This window comes from Rattus rattus, chromosome 9 (genome assembly GCF_011064425.1).
Source record: "Rattus rattus isolate New Zealand chromosome 9, Rrattus_CSIRO_v1, whole genome shotgun sequence".
NCBI lineage: Eukaryota > Metazoa > Chordata > Mammalia > Rodentia > Muridae > Rattus > Rattus rattus.
Genome location: NC_046162.1, coordinates 94,763,881 through 94,788,532, shown reverse-complemented (window position 1 = coordinate 94,788,532; position 24,652 = coordinate 94,763,881). Strand labels below are relative to the sequence as shown.

At 46.9% G+C, this 24,652-nt stretch overlaps 1 protein-coding gene across 1 annotated transcript in view; it reads left to right on the top strand.

Annotated features, from left to right (window-relative positions):
* Positions 1–18,343, top strand: part of Vps53 (VPS53 subunit of GARP complex) — a 122,307-nt gene extending 103,964 nt beyond the window's left edge. The window contains exons 19-22 of the mRNA XM_032914111.1: positions 2,143–2,212; positions 15,997–16,134; positions 17,430–17,534; positions 18,047–18,343. Of these exons, the coding sequence (XP_032770002.1) occupies positions 2,143–2,212; positions 15,997–16,134; positions 17,430–17,534; positions 18,047–18,217 (484 nt within the window). The 3' untranslated portion in view covers positions 18,218–18,343. The remainder of the gene's footprint in view (positions 1–2,142; positions 2,213–15,996; positions 16,135–17,429; positions 17,535–18,046) is intronic.
* The last annotated feature ends 6,309 nt before the right edge of the window (positions 18,344–24,652 follow it).

The window sequence follows — 24,652 nt, the reverse complement described above, 5'->3', positions numbered from 1 at the left end:
TACAGTATGTAGGAAGAGATGTGGTGAGATTGAAAGGAAGGACACAGCATGGACTCAGCATGCAAGAGGGAGGAGACCAGTAGCAGCCAGCTGCTGTGGAACCCTGCCCCTTTTCATGCTTCCTCTGTGGGCCTGGGCCTGGGCACCCCCTGGTCAGCTCACTCTGGAGCTTGCTAGTAATGCACACGACTGTCTTCACAGCTTTTGAGCTACATCCCTACAACGCAGCCTTCCTGACTCAGGCCTTGAAGCTTTTTCAGAAACCTTTCCCGATTTGCTGGGTTTTCCCTCTCCATCATCCTAAACAGCATTGCCAGCCCACCTGATCTAGGCCGTCCCTTAGTCCAGCCCACCTGATCTGGGCCATCCCTTAGTCCAGCCCACCTGATCTGGGCCGTCCCTTAGTCCAGCCCACCTGATCTGGGCCATCCCTTAGTCCAGCCCACCTGATCTAGGCCGTCCCTTAGTCCAGCCCACCTGATCTAGGCCATCCCTTAGTCCAGCCCACCTGATCTAGGCCGTCCCTTAGTCCAGCCCACCTGATCTAGGCCGTCCCTTAGTCCAGCCCACCTGATCTAGGCCGTCCCTTAGTCCAGCCCACCTGATCTAGGCCATCCCTTAGTCCAGCCCACCTGATCTGGGCCATCCCTTAGTCCAGCTTAGTCCAGCCCACCTGATCTAGGCCGTCCCTTAGTCCAGCCCACCTGATTTAGGCTGTCCCTTAGTCCAGCCCACCTGATCTGGGCTGTCCCTTAGTCCAGCCCACCTGATCTGGGCCATCCCTTAGTCCATCCCACCTGATCTGGGCTGTCCCTTAGTCCATCCCACCTGATCTAGGCCGTCCCTTAGTCCAGCCCACCTGATCTGGGCTGTCCCTTTGTGCTCACCAGGTTTCTAGAAAATGATGTGATTGTTTTGTTTCTTGGTAAGAGAATTACTGTCTTAGCAATTATTTCTTAGTTTTGCTTTAAGACACCCTAACTGCCCATGTAGTTCACTTGTATTATAGGGTATTTTCAGCTACTCAAATGGTTCTCAAATGGATTTGGGTGGCAAAGTGGATTTTTATTGCATTGTTTTTTGTTGTTGTTGTCTTTGTTTTGTTTTGTTTTTCAAGACATCATTGTACTGTGTAGCTCTGGATGTCATAAAAATTATTATGTAGACCAGGCTAACCTTGAACTCACAAGAGATCGGCCTGTCTCTCCTGAGTGCTAGGATTAAAGGTGTGTGCCACCACACCTGGCACAAAATGGATTTTAAACTTTTCATAAAACCTCAAATCTAGAGGAAGTTAGGGCAGACTCGAGAGTGGGTGGTTTAGGCTGGAGCGATAGCTTAGTAGTTAAGAGCACTGGCTGTTCCTTCAGAGGTCCCCTGTTCAATTCTCAGTACTCACATGGAGCAGCTCACAATAGCCTGTAACTCCAACTCCAAGGGTCTCAATGCTCCCTTCCAACCTCCATGGCACACGCACACATGGTTACATGCACACACAGACACACACACTAAAATAAAAATACATAATTGTTTTTAAGACAGAGAATGTGATTGCTTTAGGGTTTCAGTGGTTTCATTAAGACCTAGTACAGTCTGCTGTCTTTGAGATTGGCCACACCCTCAGAATGGTAGGAGAATGACAAGCATAGGTGAGTTATATAACTCAGTTATGTAGACTCAGTGTCCTAGCCAATATGTGAGCCTCTCACGCCAGCCTTGCCATGACGTGCTTCCCTCCAGACTGGCACAGAGTAATTCCCTCTCGCAGGACCTAAACCAGTCAGCAGGGGAACAGGCTAAAGATCAATAGACTTGCCCTCCACAGGACTGGAGTGTGGCTCAGTGGTAGAGTACTTGTCTGGCATATGCCAGGACCTGGGTTCCATCCCCAGCACCACAAAAATAATTCACCCCTGTAGCCTAAGGTGGGACAAGCTTTCCTCAGAACATCAAGACTATTCCCCTAAACAAAAACTAGAGCTAAAAGTAGAAGGAAAGAAAAGGCAGTGAATGGTGGTAGAGGGGACAGGAGTGTTCACCTTGATTCTTTGTTTTCTCATGAAAGGGAATAGAACCTTTAAAAGTTTCTGCAGCTCTTTACTAGGAAGAGAATAAGCCTAACTTGTCACTTTTTATCCACAGTTCGTTCATTCCCAAATTCATCACCCACCTCTTCAAGTGTAAGCCGATCAGCATGGTGGGAGCAGAGCAGGTAAGGCAGCTTCGCCTTCAGCCCTTGTGGGATCCAACACAGATTCTCAAGTAGAAGTCTGAGGAGACCCAGACTGCTTTCCCTGCTGTAGGAGCCATGGTCACCTGGCTCCTTTTGCTTCTTTGTTTTGTCTTTTGAGATAGGTTCTCATGTTGAGGCCCAGATGGGTCTCAGACCAATTAGATAAGCACATCCTCAATAAGTGTACAGAAGGTACAAAACAAGGTTGGGGAAACTGTCTTAGGGGCATAGTAGTGAAGGCTTCAGGTTTTTGTACGGGCTGCTGCTGCAGGGACAAGAGGCAGTGTTCTCAGTACAGCAGAGGCCCTGGGTGTGGCTGGGCAGAGCCCACATGAGAAATCAAGCAGGGAGAGCCTGGACTCACCTCCCCAGGAAGCTCCTTGACAGCTCCTTTCTCCCATCTAAACTCTCTGCTGAAACTTGATGGCACACACCCATAATCCCAGCACATAGGAGGCTAAGACAATTCGATTTTGCATTCAAGGCCAATGTACAATATATAGTGAGACCCTGTCTTAAAGAAACAAAAAGACTTTGTTAACATTACCTGGACACTGATGAACTGAGGTCTGTACTACAACAAAGTCACTTGTGTTTGTCTCCCACCTGTTCACACTACCTGGAATTTGGGCACTTTGAGTGTAAGAAACACATTGAGTGATTTTAAAAATAAAAACAGGGATTAAGGAGATTGCTCCATGATAAACACTGACCAAAAGCAACCTGAGGAAGAAATGGTTTATTTTCATACAGGCCACACAGTTCATCATCAAAGGGAGTTGAGATAGGAACTAAAAGAGTCCATGGAGGAAGCTGCTTACTGGCTTGCTCTCCATGGCTTGCTCCGTTTGATCCCTTTCCTACAGAACCCAGGACCACCAGGTTAGGAATGGTACCGCCCACAATGATCTTGGTCTGGGCCCTCTCACACCAATCATTAATCAAGAAAGTTCCGGACAGACATACCCATAGGCCAGTCTGATGGAAGCAATCCCTCAGTTGATGTTCCCTCAACTCAAGTAACGCTAGTTTGTGACAAGTTGACAAAAACTAATTAGCACACCATGCAAGGGTGTAGGTCTGAGTTTGATTCCTATAAAAAGCACCCACATAAAAATTCAAGAATAAAGGACACTTCCTACTCTTGCAGAAAACCTGGATTCTGGTTCCAAAACTCACTCTGAGCAGTTCGCTACACCTGTATCACCAGTTCTGAGGAATCTGATGCCCTCTTCTGTTCTTCATAGGCACTACACACACATGCATGCAAGACAAACAGAACATACACATAAATAAAAGCAAGCTTAAAAAACACACAAGTGGGGCTGGAGAGATGGTTCAGCAGTTAAGAGCCCCGACTGCTCTTCCAGAGGTCCTGAGTTCAATTCCCAGCAGCCACATGATGGCTCACAACCATCTGTAAAGAGATCCGATGCCCTCTTCTGGTGTATCTGAAGACAGCTACAGTGTGCTTATATATAATAAATGAATAAATCTTTAAAAAACACACACACACACACACAAGTGGTAGTGTGTACCAGCAAAGGGAGGCGGAAACAGGAAGATCCCTGGGGTTTGCTGGCTAGTCAGTCGGCTGAGTCAGCAGGACCTTATCCCAGGGACACACACACACACACACACACACACACACACACACACAAATGCAGGCACAAAAATATTTATTACTCCAATCTCTGAAAATACCACTTAAAGTGTAAACCATTCACAGGCAAATCAAGAACAACTCATATTCAACTCTACCTGTGAACACTTAGGCTAATGTAAGAAAATTGTGTAATTCATTTCCATAGATCCTGCCCTGTACCAAACAAAGCAATGAGGTGTCCTGTCCTTGTGGCTCCTTGGCTGTGTTGACTCCCCCTACCCCCAGCCCCCTTCCCTGGATCAGGAAGATTGCTAGTTAAGCATGTACTGGAGTCCCTTTGCAGTCACTCATGAAGTGTTTCAAAGGCGATAGCAGCATCTGTGAATAGCAGAGTCTCTTGAATCTAAGTGCAGTATGATTTTGTCCCCTCTGTTAGCAAGTGCAGGACACTGAGCACTCAGGCTCTGAGCTCTGTAATGATATGAGCAGAGGCTGGACCCTGAACCTTCAAACACTGCATCTGTTTGTGCATAGGTACTTTACAGGACCTCCATTTCCTGCTTCTGAAATAGGAGTGCTTGGTACCACCTCATGAAGTAGCTGTGAGGGTTAAACAAAACAGAGCTGTATATGGTGGAATATACCCATAATTCCAGCCCTTGGGGAAGCTGAGGTAGATAAGGGGATTGTAAATTTGAGGTCAACCTATACAGCTAGATCTTATCTCAGAATAAAATAAAACAAAATTAGTAAAAATTAAAACCAGTACCCATAAGTAAGACGCATTAAACACCAGCCCGGCTCACTGTAAACTTCCAAAGACCTGAACATGACCTTGCTTCTGTTTCATTGCTCTCGTGCCCTGATACCTATCCACATGCAGCCTGCACGAAGACTTCTAGTCAGAGCTTGCCCTCGGCTGTCTGCCTGACCAGCTCTAGCCCAAGTCAAAAATGTTGTCTTGGAAAACTCCCTGGGAGGTTGTACGACTCAGACACCAGCTAGGCTTGACTGCAGCAGTTGGAGTTCTGAAATCCCAACCTGGCATGTCCGGAGCACAATGCTCATTCTCTCCATCGGAAGTGGCAGAGCGATGCCCTCACACGCCAGCTCCAGTTTCATTAGTGAATGTCTACCAGGCACTCAGTCTGTTTGCCTCAGTACAGTGTGCCATCCGAGAGGCTACGGAGTGATTAAGATCTGTGTCTGGGAGCAGCCGTAGAGCTCTCAGTTACATTTCTGTCTACAGACTTGACCAACTCTCTGGAATCCAAAGCTGACTCATGGGAACAGTTCTGTGTTTTTGTAGCCTTGCTCAGGCCGCTTGAGACTGATGTAGTGTCTTAACAGCCAAAGGAGTTTTGATGTTGTCACATAAGTCCTATATCATGACTGTTTTCCTCAAAAACAATGACAGCTGGAGGAAGGCTGGGGCTTACCTGCCACACCAGCACATCCAGGAAGCAGAAGCAGGAGTACTGTACATTCAAGGCCAGTGTGGGCTGTGTAATATGACCCTGTCTCAAAAAACAGCACAGAACAGAACATGAGCAGAGTCAAATCAGACTCTGGGATGCAGTGTAAGGAGCAGGACGTTTGGCCAGTGTTCATGTCTGCTTTTAAATATCAGTGCGAAGCCCGTCTTCTATAGCTGTCTTGTTTCTCATACCCCATGCAAAGACAGTGAGTAAGTAGTGAGCGGTGGCTATCCACACACCCACCTGTAGAGGCTTTGAGGGGGAATCAAGGGCAGTGTGGCCTGTCAGTGGTTCCCATGTGTAGTTCAGGTTATCTGGGTAAGGTTAGCCTGGCACCTGAACTCTGAAATCCAAGCCATGATGTAGCTAAAGGTCTGTTCACTTAGGCGGTAGGGTCCAAGAATCAAGAAGTTAATAAAGGGTCTGGAGAGATAGCCCAGCAGGTAAGAGCAGTTCTCTCTCTCTCTCTCTCTCTCTCTCTCTCTCTCTCTCTCTCTCACACACACACACACACACACACACACACACACACACACACAAATAGTATAATAAAATCAATTCTTGTGGGTAGAAACACATTCAGACACACTGACTTGCATCATGACCCTGACCCTAGCTTTTTTTTTTTTTTTTTATTCATTTATTATATATAAGTACACTGTAGCTGTACACCAGAAGAGGGCATCGGATCTCTTTACAGATGGTTGTGAGCCACCATGTGGTTGCTGGGAATTGAACTCAGGACCTCTGGAAGAGCAGTCGGGTGCTCTTAACCACTGAGCCATCTCTCCAGCCCCTGACCCTAGCTTTAAATAAAGCTATAGAATTCAAAGCTACAGCTGTGCCTCTTCTTCCAAAAGGTGCTAGATGCTGAGTTGAGGTTAGGTTTGAATACAGACATGAGAAACAAAAAGGAGCCCTTGTTGCTCCTTATTCTCTCCTTGATTAATACATACAGGAAGTTATTTATCTTCAGACCCCAGAGTCTGCAGGAGCAGTTACAAGGGCACATGGAATTGAACTGCTCCTGTGTTGTAACGCTCCTTGCTGGTTTGTGATTTCCAGAGGCCTTGTGGGATTTGCAGGGTCATTAATTAGTCTTACAACAGAGGTCATCTATGACTGAACACAACAGAAATAAAATCCATTTGCCTAAACTTACCCTAGAGAAAACAGCACAGTGTGGTGTTGGAAAAGTCCAGCTCTCGCTCTGCAGTTGATGGCCCCCTTGTTCCCACATCGCGCCTGTCTGCTCCATACTCACTGCCCTACTTCAATAAAAGCACTGAAGCAGGCACTCTCCAAAGGGCCTTCTAGACCTTCCACACTGCTCCAAAACCTCAGGTCTGTACAGTTACTCTTTCTTTCATGCGTTTTCTTTATTTTGTTTTGGTTTTGATACAGTGCTCTACTATGTAATCCATAGTTACAAATAAATGCCTTCAAATAAACCCACAAACCTCCTGCCTGAACAACAGAAGGATAGGGATGCATCCCACCAAGCCCAGGTTACTTTGTGTTACCTTTATACAGCGTATCAAGGGGATGGGACTGTGGCTTCACAGTAAACTGCATGCTTAGTGCAGTTATATAAGATTCTGGGTTCAATTCTTAGCACCATAAGGATCAAGTATAGGGGCTAAGAATCTGTCATGATGATCACCTCCATCTGAACCCCTGCGCCCATCTAACCTCTGCTCCTACCATAGTCCTGCTGTCTCTGAGTCTGGTGCTCTTCAGGTAAATGCAAGGAGACAGTGTTTGTCTTCTGTGTCTGGCCCCTTTCACCCAGCCTAATGTCATCAGAAATTCCTTTCTCTTAAGGCTCAATAGTATCTCATTTTATGTATTAAAATATACTACATTTTATCATATTGGCTTTTAAACTCTTTTCTACTTCAAAACCATCTTTTAAAGCATTTTTGGGATACAAGGGATTGTTGTTGTTGTTGTTGTTGTTGTTGTTGTTGTTGTTGTTGTTGAGACAGGCTAGTAAGAGTAGTAGCCATGGCTGGCCTCAGACTCACAGAAATTCATCTGCTTATGCCTCCGCCTCCCAAGTGCTGAGATTAAAAGTGTGCACCATCATGCCTGACATTAAAGCCAATTTGAAAGTATAGACAATTACTGTTACCAAAAGTGAGGAAGTAGGAGCTGTGGAGCCTTTAGATAGCAGAGTTTCTTCAGTAAAAGGGAATGGGGCTGGAGAGGTAGCTCAGTGGTTACGAGCACTGTCTGCTCTTTCAGAGGACCCAGGTTTAGTTCCCAGAACCCACACTGCAGTTCACAACCATCTGTAACTCCAGATTCAGGGAATCAGACGTCTCTTCTTAGCTCTGTGGGTTCTTGCGCTTACATGGTGCACATGTACACACATACACATAAAATAAATAGATATTTTTCCATAAAGAGGCTAGGCATGGTGGTGCACACCTTTAGTTCCAGCACTAGAGAGACAGAGGCAGACAGATCTCTGTGAGTTCAAGGCCGGCCTGGACTGCATGATAAGTTCTGGGCCAGCCAGAGACATATAGTGAGACCTTGTATAATAAATAAATAAATAAATAAATAAATAAATAAATAAATAAATGCCTTGTCCAAATAAACAAACAAAACAAAATGGTAGAATTTATTCACTTGATAGAAAAATTTAAACTTTAACATAGAAATAGGGTAATTGTTAAATTGATAAAAGATATTTTTAAAATGATAATTCATACACAGTAGCAAATTCTTAAAATTCTAGGTGTCTAGAGGTAGAGACAGGAAACTCAGAGTTCAAGATTGTCCTTGGCTAAGTAGTAAGTCTGAGGCCACCTGGGCATGTACGATGCTATCTCAAAAGGTTTTTGAAAGGTAAATGTTACATGTTATAAACATTTGTCAAAACTACAGTTAAGAATTATGTTAGGAAGCTAGACAGTGGTGAAGCATGCCTTTACACGCAGCATTTGAGAGGCAAAGGCAGGAGGACCTCCAAGTTAAAGATCAGCCTGGTCTGCAAAGGCTGTTCCAGAGCAACCAGGACTCCACAGAGAAACCCTGTCTCAAAAAAACCAAACTAAATGAATTAATAATAGTAATAATAATAATAATAAATTAAAGAAAAATCATTAACATGTTAATGCATACATGTTTTTAAGTGTTGTACATTTCAGGATATGGGCATTTTACCTCAGAAGGGAAAAGAAATGAGTGGCCAGGATTCCTCAGAACCTACACTGCTGACAGCAGACTAGGCAAGCTTCGGCTGTGGGACGCCTTAAACAGTGCCCAGGACTCCTGCCCCCTAGAGGTCAAGTGTGACGGTCAGAAAGCAGAGAGGTGGAGTGCAGGCTGGGGTGGAGCAGCAGTGAGGACGGACTTAAAATAGTGTCCCACTCCCATGTGTACCATTCGTGAACAAAGGAACATTTTATTTTGGAACTTGATAGAAAATTCCACATTTCCTGAAATAAGCGAGTTTCCTTCCAGATCCCCCACCTCCATTTGTAGTGCTGGGGATTGGACCCAGAGGCTCACATATGAGGCAGGTACTTTCTTCTGAGCTGCACCCCAGGCTCCTGCATCTGGGTTTCCAACTGGGGAGTCACATTCAGGAAGGTTGAGTGTCCTCTCTCTTCTCTTGTTCTCACGTGGGTGCTCCTGCCCATGGAGCTGGTGTTTGCCCTTCCGCACAGCAAGTCATCTTTCTGAAGAGTTGCTCTCCACTGCTATGCACTCATGTCTACCTCTTTGGCAAGCAAGCTCTGGCCCGCTGTCACTCAGTCACCAAGGCCCTCCCTTCATGCCATGCTCCCACACTCGCTAAGAGGCAATCCCTACTACACCCCAGGGAGGGCTTACAGAGCAGAAGTGACGAGACTGAGCTGCACTGGCCCTGAGCCAATTAAGAGCAAAGACAACAGCAAAAGCCAGACACAGAAATCTCCCACCTCACAAATAAGGTGTCTGATATCACTGTTTCTATCCCTTATTGCCTGTGTACCCTTAAAACCCTAACAAGGACAGTAAAGGTTTAAAAAAGAAAACTACAACTCTAAAAAGTATTTAAATGGCTCTCTCGTTAAGAATGCATACTGCTCTCATGGAGGACTAGAGTTCAATTCCCAGCACCCACATGGTAGCTCACACTCACCTGTAACTCCATATGCAGAGAATCTCATACCTTATGCCTCGTACTTTCCTCCAGAGACACCTGCACGTGCGCGCACACACAAACACACACACACACTCACACACACACACACACTCTCTCACACACACACTCACACACACACACAAATTAAAAATAAAATCTTTGCTAGGCATTCTGGTGCACACCTTTAATCCCAGCTCTCAGGAGGTAGAGGCAGGTGAATCCCTGTGAGTTTGAGACTGGCCTGTGTTTATATATTATGTTTACATTCTATGGTTTACATAGGAAGTTTCAGGAGAGCAAGACTACGTAGAGAAACCCTGTCTCAAAAAAGACAAAACTTATATCAGTTTAGAAAGCTGCTGAAACTGAAGTCCGCATTAGAAGTGTGTCCCCTGGGTCTGGCTTGGTGGCACAGCGTGTGAGCACTTGCCAGGCCCACAGTTTAATCTCCAGCATGATCATTCCTAATAATAATACATTCCTGTCCTTAATCAACAGTCACGAACATTTTACTTTTTATTTTTCTTGTTTTATTTTATGTTTAGGTGGTTCACCTATATGTTTGAGTACCAAATGCTTGCCTGGTACCCACAGAGGCTAGAAAGGGATGTTGGATCCCCTAGAACTGGAGTCACAGGATTGTGAGCTACCCTGTAGGTGCTGGGAATTGAACCCAGGTCCTCTGCAAGGCTGACAGGGGCTAACTGCTGAGTCATTTTGCTAGCCCTTGGAAGTGGAAAGTATAAACGAGACCATTTCTGTTTGAGTATGGTGGCATGTACCTGTAATTCCAGCTAGTTGGGACACTCAGACAGACCAGTCATAAAATCAGTGACAGCCTAGGCAGCAGACCAGGAGCCCATCTCAAGGAAACAAAGCCTGTCTTCAGTAGCAACAGAAAGCATTGACAGTCTAGAAGCAAATTCTATCAAAAACCGTACAATCATTTGGAGAAGAAACTGCACAACACTAAGGGGCCATTTTAGTCAGGCCTGGTGACACTCAGAAGCTGAGGTGGGAAGGTGGAGAGCTTGAAGCCAGCTTGGTTTTGCAGGGAGTTCTAATCTGCCTAGACTATAGGGTAAGACCTTGCCTCAATCAATGGGTGGGTGTGTGTGGCAGGGGTGCGGCAGTCCTCATGAAATTTTTCTGTACTGGGTAATGATCTTTCCCAGGCAAAGGTGCTTGGCCAGTCTACAGGCCCTCAAGTCATCTCTGAGGTGTACACAAATTGGCTGTGGCCACCCTTGCCTTGCACCTGTGCTGAAGCAAGTGCACTGAGACCAGTTTTGAAGGATGAGACCAGCAGAGGGTGGTAATCCATGGGAGCTTTTATCTTCCCACAAGACCACTTCCCATCTCTCATGATCACATGCTTCATGCAATAGTGAGAGTGAGGTTCTCGTCTTTCTAGCTGCCTAGCAAGATGGGGTTTTCTTGTGACTGGCCAGGGGCAAGCATGTAATACCCCCTTAAGATATCGAATACACTAGAGAATTATGTCTGGCTCATTCAAAATCTTCCTCTCACTTAAGTCTATACAGTCATCTATGCATACACCATATCTCTGGGAAGTAGAAAGGTAGCGAGCATCTCCAGATGTCTGAAATAGATTTTTGTCCCAATAGGCTACAGATTTGATTTTGACAGACAAGGCTCTTATAATTTGTTACGAAGTTGAATCTTTGCCAGACCTCAAAAGACGCACTTAAAGAAAAAAGAAATAAAGAATATTTCTTGTTAACAATGTCTAGAAAATCAAAAGGGTAGTGACCAGTCAGTGAAATACGTACTGTGTTCCCACTCTGCATCTCTGCAAATTTCAAGTAGGTCATTAGGGTTCTTACTGAAGCCCCCAGTGAAGCCCCGGCCTTCCCTCACCACCCCCACACATGCCCAGAAGTGAGTACTATCCTGATTTAGGTTTCTAGGTTGCCATATGTGCTTGGGTGTTCCATATATGTGTATATCCCAAATGATACATGGACTGTTTTGCTTATTTCTGAGCTTTATGTAAATTGTTCTGTGCGTGTCATTTCCTCTCTTGCCTTTTCCCCCTACTTAACACTTTTTGAGATTTATCTCTGTTGATCTATGTCATTTGTGTTCACTCATGTTAGCTTTGGTATCATTTCCCTTCGAATAAATATGCCAACGTTTGTTTACTCATCCTTGTTTTATGGACACTGAGCTGTTTCCAGTCCTTGCTTGTCCAAAGAGCGGGCCCTGGGAAGCTCTGTTTAGCATGAGTGTTATGAGTTGAATACACCTTTGGCTTGTGTGTTAAATGCTTATTAGTTCCTGGCTGGTCACACTGTTTTGAAAACTTCTGGAAAGCTTAGGAGGTACAGGACAGTTGGAGGAAGTATGTCACTGGGAGCGTGTCATGAAGACTATATCATGTCTTCTCTCTACTTCTCTGAAACTCCTCACCATACACTCCTGCCACCATTATGTTCTGATGAAACACGTGAGGCCGAGTAACCTTAGACTGACTACTCTGAGACTGTGCATCAGGATGAATCCTCCATCCCTTAAGTTCAGGTACTCAGTCATAGCAACCAAAGAGTTAAGAATATGACAACCAAGAATTTCTCCCCATGATGTAAGTAAAGCATGTGCACCATAGTTGCATGCTTGTTTTGAAACAGTCTTTCTATGTAGCTTGGTGCTATGCTAGAAGTTGTACATAGCCCAGCCTAGCCTCATACTTGTCATGGTCTGTCTGCCTCTGCCCACCAAAGGTTGAGCTGCAATCGCACAGTACCATGCCTGATGTGCTATGTGGATGTGCAAGCAAGAAAATACTCCTGCGTTCCCCTCAAAGGGCTCAAACTAATTCACTCTGCCCCCTTGAGTTTGGGCTTCAGTGCTGTATTCTCAGCCAGCACTTTCTGTGTGTGTGGTGCTGGTGTTGGAACTAGGACCATGTGCATGCTAAGCAAATACCCTGCACTACAGAACACCCTGCCCTGATCGCCCCAGTCTATATGAGCCCTGCACCTCCTTCCCTTGCCCATGCAGCACTGACCACGGCTGGTTCCATCTGGGTTTTACTGGGAGTCTCAGATAATTTAGAGTAGTGTAGCTTCCAATCTTTCCCATATTTGACATTTTTTTCTAGCCACAGCAATAAAAAAATCTCTGTATTTTCTTCTAAAAGTTTGACTGTTTGGCGCTGTTGAGAGGTGACTCTGCGATACAGAGCACTTGACAGAGAGCTGAGTCTAGTTCCCAGCAGCCATGTCAGGCAGCTCCTAACCACCTGTTATCCTCACTCCAGGTAACCTGATGTTCCCTAGCCTTTGTGGACACACACACACACACACACACACACACACACACACACACACACACAAATAAGTAGTAAAGTTACTCTTTAGCTATGGTGGCAAACGCCTTTAATCCTACCACTTGGGAGGCCAGTGTAAGTCAGATTTAAGTAACTTTGAAGCCAGCCGGGTCTTATAGCAAGTTCCAGGCCAGCCAGGGCTACAAAAAAAGATCCTGTTCAAAAACAAAACAAAAAAAGCTTTGAAGTTTTCTTTTTCATATCCTAGATCTTAATCTATGTGAAATTACACAGAAATAGTCTTTTTCTTTGAAACAGAGTCTTGCTGTTTCACCCAGGGTAGTCTTGAACTCCTGGGGTCAAATGACCCTCCCACCTTAGCTTCCCGAGTCACTGGGATTGTAGGGTGCACACCAAGGGCCTTGGACCCACCACCTTGTTCTTTACAGGTGTGTGGGGAGCAGTGTAAATTCCAAGGGAATCTAAAGAGTATGCTAACCCTGGGCTCCTGCTGTGGGCCTTGGCATTCTGCACCATTCTCTCATATGCTGAGCACACTCTCTGTGAACTCTTGGCCTTTCCATAAAGCAGACACTATGGTGGTAAGAATTCATCTTAGAGCTGATAGGTTAACCTGAGTTGGAATCCCCAGAACCCACATAAAAAGCCAGCATGCCTGTGGGCTTAGTACTAGGGTTTGGAAACAGGACAGACAGATCCTGGAGGCCTCCTAGCCAGCCCAGCCAATCAGTGAGCTCCAGGATCAGTGAGATAGCCTGCAAGTGAGGTGGAAAACAATAGGAGGATATCTAAGATTGCCCTCTGGTTCTTCACATACACAGTGTGCACACAGAAACTTGTACACACCTGACTTCAAATGGCTTTCTAAAACAAAAGTAGTAAGATTCTTAGCGGCCCCAAAGTTGAATAACTTAGAGCTCTGAAGTCTGTGGAGATGGCTCGGAGGACAAAAGCACTTGCCACTCAAGCATAAAGAACCTGAGTTGAAACAAATGAAACCCACATAAGGCTTGGCCCAGTAGTGCACATCTCTAATCCCAGCACTCCTAAGGCAAGAGAAGATCTCAGAAAAGCATAAACCCTGAAGTTGACAGGCAGCTAGCTTGACACAGGCTACACAGTGCAGTGGCAAAAAAAAAACAAAAACAAAAAAAAACCCAAGGAGACCCTGCTTCCAAACAAGGTGAAAGGTAAGCACCGGCACTCCAGACTGTCCTCTGACACATGCATGGCATGCACATGCCTGCGCACACCTTAGACACACAGAGACAAAGCCTAGGCTTCTGACTACCCACATTCCTTCGTGAAATTACTGTCATTAGGGTAGCCTTCTTTGCCACTTTTGGAGAGTAATATTTCTTAGTTATCTAAACTAAGCATTAACATTCCCCAAGTCCTTGTAGCATTTTTTTTTTTTTTTTTTTTTTTTTTTTTTTTTTTTTTTTTTAGGAGCTGGGGACCAAACCCAGGGCCTTGCGTTTTCTAGGCAAGCCCTCTCCCACTGAGCTAAATCCCCAACCCTCCTTGTAGCATTTTTAAAATTATAATCACTATAACCGTTAAGTTGATCGTATCTCTCACTAGCTATTTTGTCTTTAGTCAGTAATGCTCCTGTCCAATACAGGGGAAAAGAAGGATATAGAGTGTCAGAGGCCTTAAGGAATCCCCCTCCTTGCCACTAGCTGTAATTCTGAAAGGCTGTCTGATGGGTCCTTGAGCTTGTCCTGAATGTCTTAGCTACCGTCCGAGTTTAGTGGTAGCCGAGAGATCTGTCATCCTACTGCTGGCTCCATTTGAGCCCCATTGGGTTCATACTTGGGCCATGTGATTCTATTCTCTTAGACCATTTAAACAGACCAAGACATACCCTTCTGACTGTAGCCATTTCATTCTTAGTCTATTCATTCGTTCATTTTTGCAGTGATCAAACTCAGTCTCGTGCTAACTAATGCTCTTGCACTGAGCTGTGCCCACAAGCCCTGGCTTCAGCCATTTCTGTGCACCTTGTCATCAGTGCCTGGAAGCTTCTAACCAGGCCCTCCTGACTTATGCTGTGGTCATCCACAAGATGGATGCCCAGTGTGGACATGCTAGGTACTGAGTGATACATAGCAGATTATTAAACCTTTGAAGCACTGATGTGCTATCCTATACAATTGGGAACAGTGGACTCATAAAGGTGAACCTCAGAGACAATGTGAAGAAACTCCTACCATTATTTCTTGCCATTGGTGGTCCGTGAAGAAAGTTGATCTCCTTCCAGATCACTGGCATCCAGAAGACCAGAGCAAACAGAACGCATGGGTTGTTGCCAGGATGCGGTTAAATAGAGTTAAAATGTCATCCAGCATCTAGAGAAATCCTTAGTACAGCAATAGCAAGTTGCCGTTGTTGCCTAATGAAGGAGTAAGGTTTCTGGGATGATTTTTTCAGTGCTGATGAGGGTGCGGTCTTCAGTGTCTGTCATGCTGGTAGCTGTGTAAACGGGTGCATTCTATGTAGAAAGAGATTCAGACATGTCCTGGGAACTTTCAGAACACACTAAGGCTTTGTTTGGCCTGTCCCAGAGACCTCCCCTAAGGAGATGCCACTTATGAGACTAGAATCAGAGATGAGGCTATCTACCTCAGCTTCTGGGGGTTGGTTTGGTTGTTTTTGACTATTTCTCTTTCCATGTGTTTGAGTGTTTTGTCTGCACGTCTGCACGTCTGCTGTTGCCTTCCGAGGTCAGAAGAGGGCATAGGATCCCCTGGGACTGGGGTTACAGATGGCTCTGACTTACCTTGTGGATACTGGGAACCAAACTTATTAACCACTGAGCTGTTTCTCCAGACTCCCTACTGTTACTCCAGACTCCCATCTGTTACTAATGACAAAAACCTAGGGAGTGAATTAAGTAGGAGCATGCTATTGAATCTTAAACTTATGTAGCCTGTATTCCATTTAAGTCTGTCACAGTGGGAAATAATGTGTCTTCTAGAAAGGGCGAGTGTGAAGCCATACGTACACTCAGCGTGATCTGAACTTGGTTGTTACTTATACACACTGGCTAGCAGGAACTATACCCACATTTCACTGTGATTTCTTGAGGTAGCTTTTCCTGGGTAGGGGAATTTTTTTTTCCTTTTAAGGAAAGGATCGTGTGTCTGGTGTAGAGCCTACCTGCTCAGCGTGACCTGCTAGGTGCTGGGGTCCGGCACCTGTAACACTCTGCTTTGTCTGCAGCTTCTGCTGGACACCCACTCCCTGAAGATGGTCCTGCTCGATCTCCCGTCCATTGGCTCACAGGTGGTGAGGAAGGCCCCTGCCAGTTACACTAAGATTGTCGTGAAAGGCATGACCCGGGCTGAAATGATCCTCAAGGTGTGTCTTCTCTGGGCACTGTTCAGTGAAGCTGGTCCCATCTTAAAGCCCTTGTTCTAGGGAGTCTGGTTTTGCAAACAGTCTTCCCTGTCCACTGGCCCCCAAGAGTTGTCCACAGTGCTGTTGACAATCAGTACAGTTACCTGGGGGTCAGAAATTCTTACTAGGCAGGGGAATTCTGTCTAATAAGCTCTACCAGCTGAGAGTCAGATAGCAAAACAGGAGAGAAGCCCAGAGTCCCTTTGCCTCTTAGCATGAGTTTTAGGCCCAGCTGTCACGCACTCCCTTCCCCAGAAGCTCTTTGGCTTCCCATGTTTTGCACCTTTAAGTGAGCTCTGGACAGATGTTGTAGTGACTGAGTGTAATTGACAAATGGGCTTTTTAAAGCCTCCTTTAGCAGAGATTGTACTCTGTGCACTGGTAGAGCAGCCTCTGCCTCCAGGCTCCACTTGGCTGTCAGAAGAGGCTGGCAGGCTGGGAGGCAGAGCCTCTGCCTTATGAGAGTCTGGCACCTTTCAGCTCTTCAGACCCATTTTCCAGAGTGGTTCTAATGGTGGCAGGCAGGAGGGGAAGGCCGCAGTAGCCTGGCCCGGTGCAGACCTCAGGGCCTGGGGACCCAGAGCACGTGTCTGAGCAATCTACACAGCCTCACAGTCCCTGCCAAGTAGCTTGCTCAAGGGAAGAGAGGTGCATTTTGAGAAATATCTGTAAAGGATCAGTGAAGAAACTGCTCCTCCCGCTCTTCTGGTACATTCTCAGGGATTCAAAACAAAATCAGCCCACTAGGGGAAGAAAAAGCACGTTCCAGAACCAAATGAAGACGGAGATGCTATCTGTACACTAATTGGTGGTTAAGTTAATGTGTAGAGACGAAGTTCCAGGTTTCAGGTCTTCAAAAGAGTCAGGCCAGTTTGGATTTTTGTTTCTGAGAACATCTATGAGCATCTATTCCTTCTGCCTCTGCCTCCCTCAGTAACAGACAGGAGTTAATCCCCCACCCATCAAATCCCCCAGCAGAAGACACTAGGTTTCCCAGATGGTTCCTTCCTGGTGTGCGGGGGACCAGGAACCCATATGTTAAAAAGCAGTCTGGGTAATTCAGCCACCCATGGGAATTTTGCTCTAATGAACAAGTTGCAATGAGCCATCAGAGCATTTCTGAACCGGGCTTGCTGCTTTGTGAGGCAGCTTACAGTAGACCTCCCTCTGTCATCAGCTGGCAAGTAAGGACAGCTGACCCCGCCCTCCAGCCTGAGGACTCCAAGGACCTACTTATTCTTGTCCTCCTTTGGTAGGTGGTGATGGCCCCTCATGAACCATTGGTAGTATTTGTTGACAACTACATCAAACTCCTTACGGACTGCAACACAGAAACCTTCCAGAAAATACTGGATATGAAGGTAAGTAAGCTCTCTTGTTATATACATCCCATTTACCCTAAGGAATAGAGTGTGGGTAGAGCACCTGGGGGAGGGGGGAGGAGCACCTCAAAATGTAGGTTTCTGGCTTCACCCTTCCTCCCTGATGGCAGAGAGCCTTGCCTGGAGGCTGATGTGCCATACAGAGTGCAGCAACCTGAAGACCACCCTGCCCAAGAGAGGGGCACTGTCTAGCTAAAGATGGGGTGTGGCGCAAGGAAGAACAGGGGCTTGTTCTTCCCTCTGCTTTTGTTTCTCCTCTTCCCAACCCTGGTCCGCTCTGTCCAGATTACCTGTTTCTCCTTGCTCAGTTTTATCTTCCAGGCTGCTGCCCAGGGCCAGAATCCCCCTAAGAAAGCAAGGTCTTTGGGTTCTAGTCATCATGCATTAGCCTAGCATAGCTCAGGCTGGCAAACGGCAGGACCAAGGTGTGCCTCCTACCCCTGCCATGGTGGGACCACCGCCTGAACACCCTTCTCTCCCTTTCCTCTCAGGGGCTGAAGAGGAGTGAGCAGAGCAGCATGCTGGAACTTTTGCGGCAGAGGCTCCCTGCCCCACCCTCAGGGACAGAAAGTTCTAGCACACTGTCCCTGATGGCCCCAACACCAGAGCAGGAATCATCACGCATCCGAAAACTTGAAAAACTGATTAAAAAGAGACTGTAAGGAACATGCCGACATTGCCAGGGTCCCTGAGCAACTGATTGCTGGAAACCCTCGCCCTTATGACTCCAGGTCCTAAGTCCTGAAGGCTCTGAGGACATTACGGTTATTAAAGTATCTCTCCCAGAACATGTCTTACTTTCTATCTCAGTCAGGGACGCTCAGTGAAGTCTGGCTTATCTCCATCCCTGAGGTTGGGGCAGCATGGGTGAAAGGTCCCTGTGTTCACATGCTGTCTCCAGGCTTCCTGTGATGGTTGAGTTGTCACTGACCCATGTCATCTCCACACACAGCCCTTACCACTAGCCAGTACCTGCAGCTTGGCTGAGGAAGCCTGAATCTCACCCCTTCTTCCTTCTGTGTTTGAGGTTCTTTCCCTTCCTGTCTCTGGAATTGGCTTGGGGGCCTGAATGAGCCAAGTGGCCAATGGCAAAGTGGGATATGAGCATCTTTACCAATTCCCTGCCAGTATCAGCACTTTCCCATGTAAATAGCTGTTTTCTGGGGCTTGATCTGCTGTCTTCCATGATGACCAAGTTGTCCCCATTTTCTCCCGTGTCTGTACTCTCCAGAAGAGAGATGCCCACTGCTTCTCTTGCTCATGGAGGAGACAGAGTGGACGCCGGTGTGCCAACCTGGACAGGTTGTGTAGTGGGCTCCCGAGCTGCTGTGGAGGCAGACCTAGACCTGACTTAGGGGCAGGGTCTGCGTGGCACTCTCCCTGTTCACATGAACATATTGTCTAGCCCTCTCCACTTTGCCCCTGAATCCTAGGAAGGAGACTGTCTGCTGAGAGAGACACCAGGAAGTCCCCTTGGAAGGGCCCTCTGGGCAGAAGCTGTGAGACGGAAAGCACAGAAGTCTGAGCATCTGACTTCCCACTCGCTCATATGTTTCAAGTCCAAAGTCCCTGAAACGTGGTGGCCGCATGTAGTACCACAGTGGCACATCCTTACTACTGCTGAGAAAAACCACCGAGGAGCACTATACCAACCACACACACCAGGCTCAGAACCGGAAACAGCCCAGAGCACAGCCCAGCACCATTCCGTCCATGCTGCCCATCGCCGGCTCTCGAAGTCAAGCTCTGCAGTGGGGACTCACCCACTGCATTCCAGGGAATGGGCACCTTACCAGTGTGGACGGCACCCTGTTCTCTTGGCTCTCTTGAAACCAAGGCTTTGTCATGTGACCACAACCTCAGCGTGACCACCTTTACTGACAGCTTTTATTCTGGTACTAAATTTGTTAGCTGTTAGAACATTAACATCTGGGCCCTTGACTTGATCCCAGATCCCAGACCCACTTCTTGAGCACCGTTGCCACAGCAAGGAGGCTTGTCCGGTCATTTCTGGCTATCAGGTTGCTCAGCTCTGACCCTGAGCCTCTTCTCTTTTCTCTTTTTCTTCTTTCTTCTTTTGGCTACACACCAGCCCTAGAGCAAATTCTTCATCAGCATCTAGCCTATCCTTGCTAGAAGGAATAACTCTCATGTATTGAGCATTTTTAAATTCTAAACGGAAAGAAAACAAGTGGCAAGGAAAAGATGTGTAGCCTGTGGTCAAGATGCATCAGAACCTAGACAAGTGCAAAAGCCCACTGGACCTGAGCTGGGGGCTCCTGTGCTGCCCTATGGACCTGGCCTATTGGAAAGAAGGCATGCAGCTATCCCCAGACAGCACAGCCAAGTCAGCCACCGCCACCCACCCAGGGCAGCTGAGGAAGCCCTCCCACACCTGGCTATTGTCACCATATTCACACAGCTTATTACATTTGTGGTTTTAGCTCATTCACAAGAAGCTGGGTTTCTGGCCATCTCTGTGGTGGCAATGAGAGATCAAGCCACTGTTTCCAGTGACCAGTCAGTGGTCACAGCAGAGAAGTGACTTCCTTGATGTATTACACTGTCAGAAACCACCTAGGAGCCAGCTGATAGGTGTCAGTAGGAGTTATGTTAAATGTCTTCTTGATGAGGATCGAATACAGCATGTTCTGTACAGACAGCCTCTTCCTCACCTGGGGAATGCATTAGACTCCCTCGGGGCCCTTTGAAAAATGCAGATGTCTAGAGACTTAACTGGGAGTCTGCAGAGAGTCCTGCTGTGTATATGTTTAGAAGCTGCGCAGGTGATTACAGCTGTCTGTCAGTATCCACGGGAGACCGCTTCCAGGACCACACACACTCCATGCAGACACTCTCGTCTCCTATAAAATGGCACAGTGCATGTAAATAGTCTGAGCACATCCTTTAGTTGACTCTGAATACCTCCGGACTCTGTATAGGGCCTCATATAATGTAAACACGAGATAAATAGTTGGGTGGTTTTGGGTGGATTTGTTGTTTATACCTTTTGATACTGGTTTTGTTTTAAGACAGTCTAACTATGTGGCCCAGGCTGACCTTGAACTCATAACCCAAGCTGGATAAGTTATTACTGACATTACAGGTGTGCACTTCCATACCTCAAAATAATAGTTTTTACACTGGGCTGCTTAGGGACTAATCACAGTTGAGAAACTAGTCTTATGTGTTCGGACAAGACTGGCCCTCCCCCACCTCCCAAACATCGTTACTGCCTTTGGTTGAAACCACACTTGTGTGACCCACAGACAGAGAGGGCTAGCTGTTGAGCGCTGTCACTCCTTGCATTGAAAAGAGAAAGGACTTCCATTTTTATGAATGTGTGCTTCTCTGACTGTCTAGCCAAGGCTGCAGCTGTACCATTGAGCCTATACCAGCAGGGCCTTTCTAGTGGCTAGCAGCTTTCCTTGGAAGCTTGTATAGATGAGTCAGACTGTACCTAGAGCTGGGCTCTTCCCATAGTGCTCAGGGTTCTCGTTGGATGGCCATGGTTCAGCCAGAAGCTTCATTTATTATCGTTACTTCCAGACAATATGCAATAGCTAGGCATATGGCACACACATTTAATTTCAACACTAGGGAGGCAGTGGACGGTGGGCCTCAGTTAGAGGCCACTCTATATAGCGGGTTCCAGACCAGCCAGGGCCAAATAGTAAGACCCTGCAGCAGAAAAGCAAAATGAACAATAGCAACAAAACTTAAAAGAGTTCTCTGCGTGTCTTCTGTTAGGACAGATAGAGATGGCTTAGAGGGACCAGGCAAGAGGAAGTTTCATTTAAGCCAGACCTACAAAACAGGAGCACTGGCCTCTTGTAGAGCCTTGGGTTCCCGTGAACCCTGTCACTGAAACAAAACAAAATTCCTCTCTGGCAGAACAAAGAGTCAGCACCCACCACTCTGCCCGGCACCCAGAAAGGTGCTCATTTGCATATATCCCAAGTAGCTCTTAGGTGCAGAGCAGAGAGCACAGGGCCTGGCGCTGCCTGGTGCAGGGTGTCACTTGCCTATCCTGAGTTGCTATTGAAGAGGAAGCCTGGCTCCCTGTTTACAGAAGGCTCGAGGAAGTGCCAGGAGCACACAGCTGGAAATCCCATTCCTCTCCCTAGGAAGAGAGGTCTCAAAATAACCAGTTTGCCTGAGGGGGAAGGCAAGTTCCACACTTCTTGTCTACTCCAAGTTGGCTTCCCAAAAATAAAATTGTTAGGGCTGACTGCATTGGGCCATTTAAGCATTAGCCTTGGAAACAGGCTCGTGAAAAGCCAGCAAACGTGAAGAGAACCATTACGTTTTACATATGAAATAAAAATTTCCAGTCCCATCCTAACTGTCCATCAAAAAACCATGTTGGACTCACAGAATTCTGCACCTTTGGGAGATGTAAATTTCTTTCAAATAAAAGGATCATTCTTTTGTCTGTCTCTCCTTTTGCCCATCTGGAATTAATTTCTTGCTGCATCTTGAAGTACAAAAATACTTCAGTTAATTAAAGCATTACTGACTGTCATTTGCTAGAATGTCTTCCCTGCTGCTGACAGAAAACAGAAGGGACCCTAGGAAAGAGCCTTGGGCTTCCCTCCGGGCAGTGAGGCAGGTGGAGGGACACACTCCCCTTTCCTAACAGTCTGAAGAGAACGTGGCAGTCCCGGACGGTCACTGGCTGTCCAACTGCAGTGGCACCCTCCGTCTGAATGTGTGTCAAGTGTTCTGCTTCTGGTTTGGATTCCACTTTGCACCGAGTTTCCATCCCTTGGCTTTTCCTCCCCTCCCTTGGCTTTTCCTCCCCTCCCCGTCCCAGGCTCAGCCCAGTTTCCCATGTGGCTGCCCAGAGATCCCTTGCCTGTGCACAGCAAGTTATTCCCGCTTCCTTCACATCTGGGTGGGCATTCTGCAATGAGATCTTTTAGGGAATTCTGATGTTTCTTTCAACAGTGGAAAATCTGCTGCAGCACTTCCATTAGTCTGGCCTGAGAGCTTCCCCTACTTTCCATCCATCGTCACCAGCTCCTGCTTCTCCAGCCCAGCCAGGGATGACTCTCATGAGGAAAGAAGCACTTCCGGTTACCCACCCTCGAGGGCTGCGTGCAAGATGATTTTCCTACCAGCTCTCCGTCTTCTCACCTACATGGCCAGGCAAAGGAAGCCTTGGTGAGCAGTGGCCTATGAAGAATGTGTCCACTGGAAACAAAAGCAGACCGGGATGGAAACTGCCACAGAAGCCCCGCTCTGCAGGTCTGGTCCTAGTGCTCTGACATTGGGCCAGACATTGATCCTCTGAGCCTTAGCTTGCAACATCTGTGAAAAAGGATTATAAATCTTTTCGGTAATCTTTGGAAGTTTTTTTGTTTTGTTTTGTTTTTTTAATGAGACAGATCCAGGCTGGCTTTAATTCTATCAGTTAGCAAGGCTGGCCTTGAGGTCTTGTTCTTCCTGCTTCTGCCTCCCGAGTGCTGAGATTGAAGGTATGTGGGCCACTAACCCCAACTCTTCTCAGTGACCTGAGGCAGAAAGATCTCTGTGACTTTGAAGCTGGCCTGGGCTACATAGTTCCAGACCAACTGGGTTGCAGAGTCTGGGCCTCTAAGACACAAAGAGTCAACGGGGCTGTGCAGGCCACACTGGACCAGGTGTGGGTCTGCCTCCCTGGGCCAAGGGCTGTGGGGAATGTGAGGATTCATTATCATTCGCCTTGGCTGAGTCTGTCCTTGGGGCCTAGCCTCAGGTGGCCAGTCTGACCTCCATCAGACAGCCAAGTGGAGATGTATCCTGCTCCTCTGTCCCAGCTGCACTCAAAGCCAACAGCACCATGTCAGCCCTTACCTTTTTAGCTCGTGATGGTGATAGCCACCTGTCTCGAGAGGTCTTGAAACCTCCTATCCTGTACTCCTCTTGGCCCTGGCAGCAACTACTTCCCCTAGCCATTAGGAATAAACCTACAGACGTGGAAGAGAGCTTCCTCTCCTGGCGGTGTTGGCCAGGATGCCCACTTCGGAAAGTGGGACACTTTTCCTTTGAACGCACTGCCAAAGGCCATCTTCCAAAACAGTGCTTTGTGCACAGTGTCTAGTCTGCGGCTCCTCTTGCCAGTTATTCCTGCCTGAAAGCCTGCTGTTGTCTCCTGGGGTTTTGTGAGGTTTGGTTTTTGACCTATAGTAACCCCCAAATTATGGAGAGACAGGCAGTCCTAATTGGAAAAGCTGCGGTTGGCTCACAGAACGGAATCCATTAAATGCTTGACAGAGAATCTTAGATTTTTTTTTCCCCAAGGCTGCCTAATTACCTGCGTTCAGGGGCAAAGTTCCTACCTAGCCTTGTGGGATGGTGACTCAGAGAATGTGGAGTGAGAAGAGTGATTATAAATTAAAATTTGTGTGGGTGGGACTTGGTGATAGACTTCTATAATCCTGGCTCTGGGGAGGCTGAGGCAGGATGGTCAGGAGAGGGAAGCCGCTCTGTAGGGTTGGGGATATAGCTCCAGGAGAGTGCTTGCTGGGCACCTGCAGTGTCTGTCTGTGCGGCTCAACAACCATCTTGCAGCACTAGCAAACAGGAAGCATGCCAAAGGCTCTTAACCAAAACAAACAAACTGGGACAAAACCTAGTGTGAAGTGCTCAGTCAGCTAAGACGGTTTCCCACTTAATCTGAGACCTCTTTCAACTTCTGCTTCATAATCAAATGGAATTTGCACAATTTCCACGCCTCCTTCTGTTTGGGATAATTTTTCAACAAGTCAGAAATTAAGACCAGCTTCTCAACAAACTCCCCCACCATTTCCAAGGCCAAGGAAAGTCTTCGCAAAGGCGCTACAGCTTTCCGGAGGGAAGTAGTGGTGAGCAACTAGCTGCTTCTGCCTGCTTGGTTTGTGTAACGGTGCAAGTAGGCTGCATTCCGTGATGGCCTGAAGAGAAGCACTGTGACTGGCCATCAGAGGCAGCCACTGAGGAACAAACAGGAGTATAGCTCATGCAAAGGGAAACGACCATTCACTGACACATCTCTCAGCACAGACCCAGGCCCAGGGGAGTCCTGGGGAGTCCTGACACCATGTTTAATTTATAAGATTTGTTGTTTGGTGTGT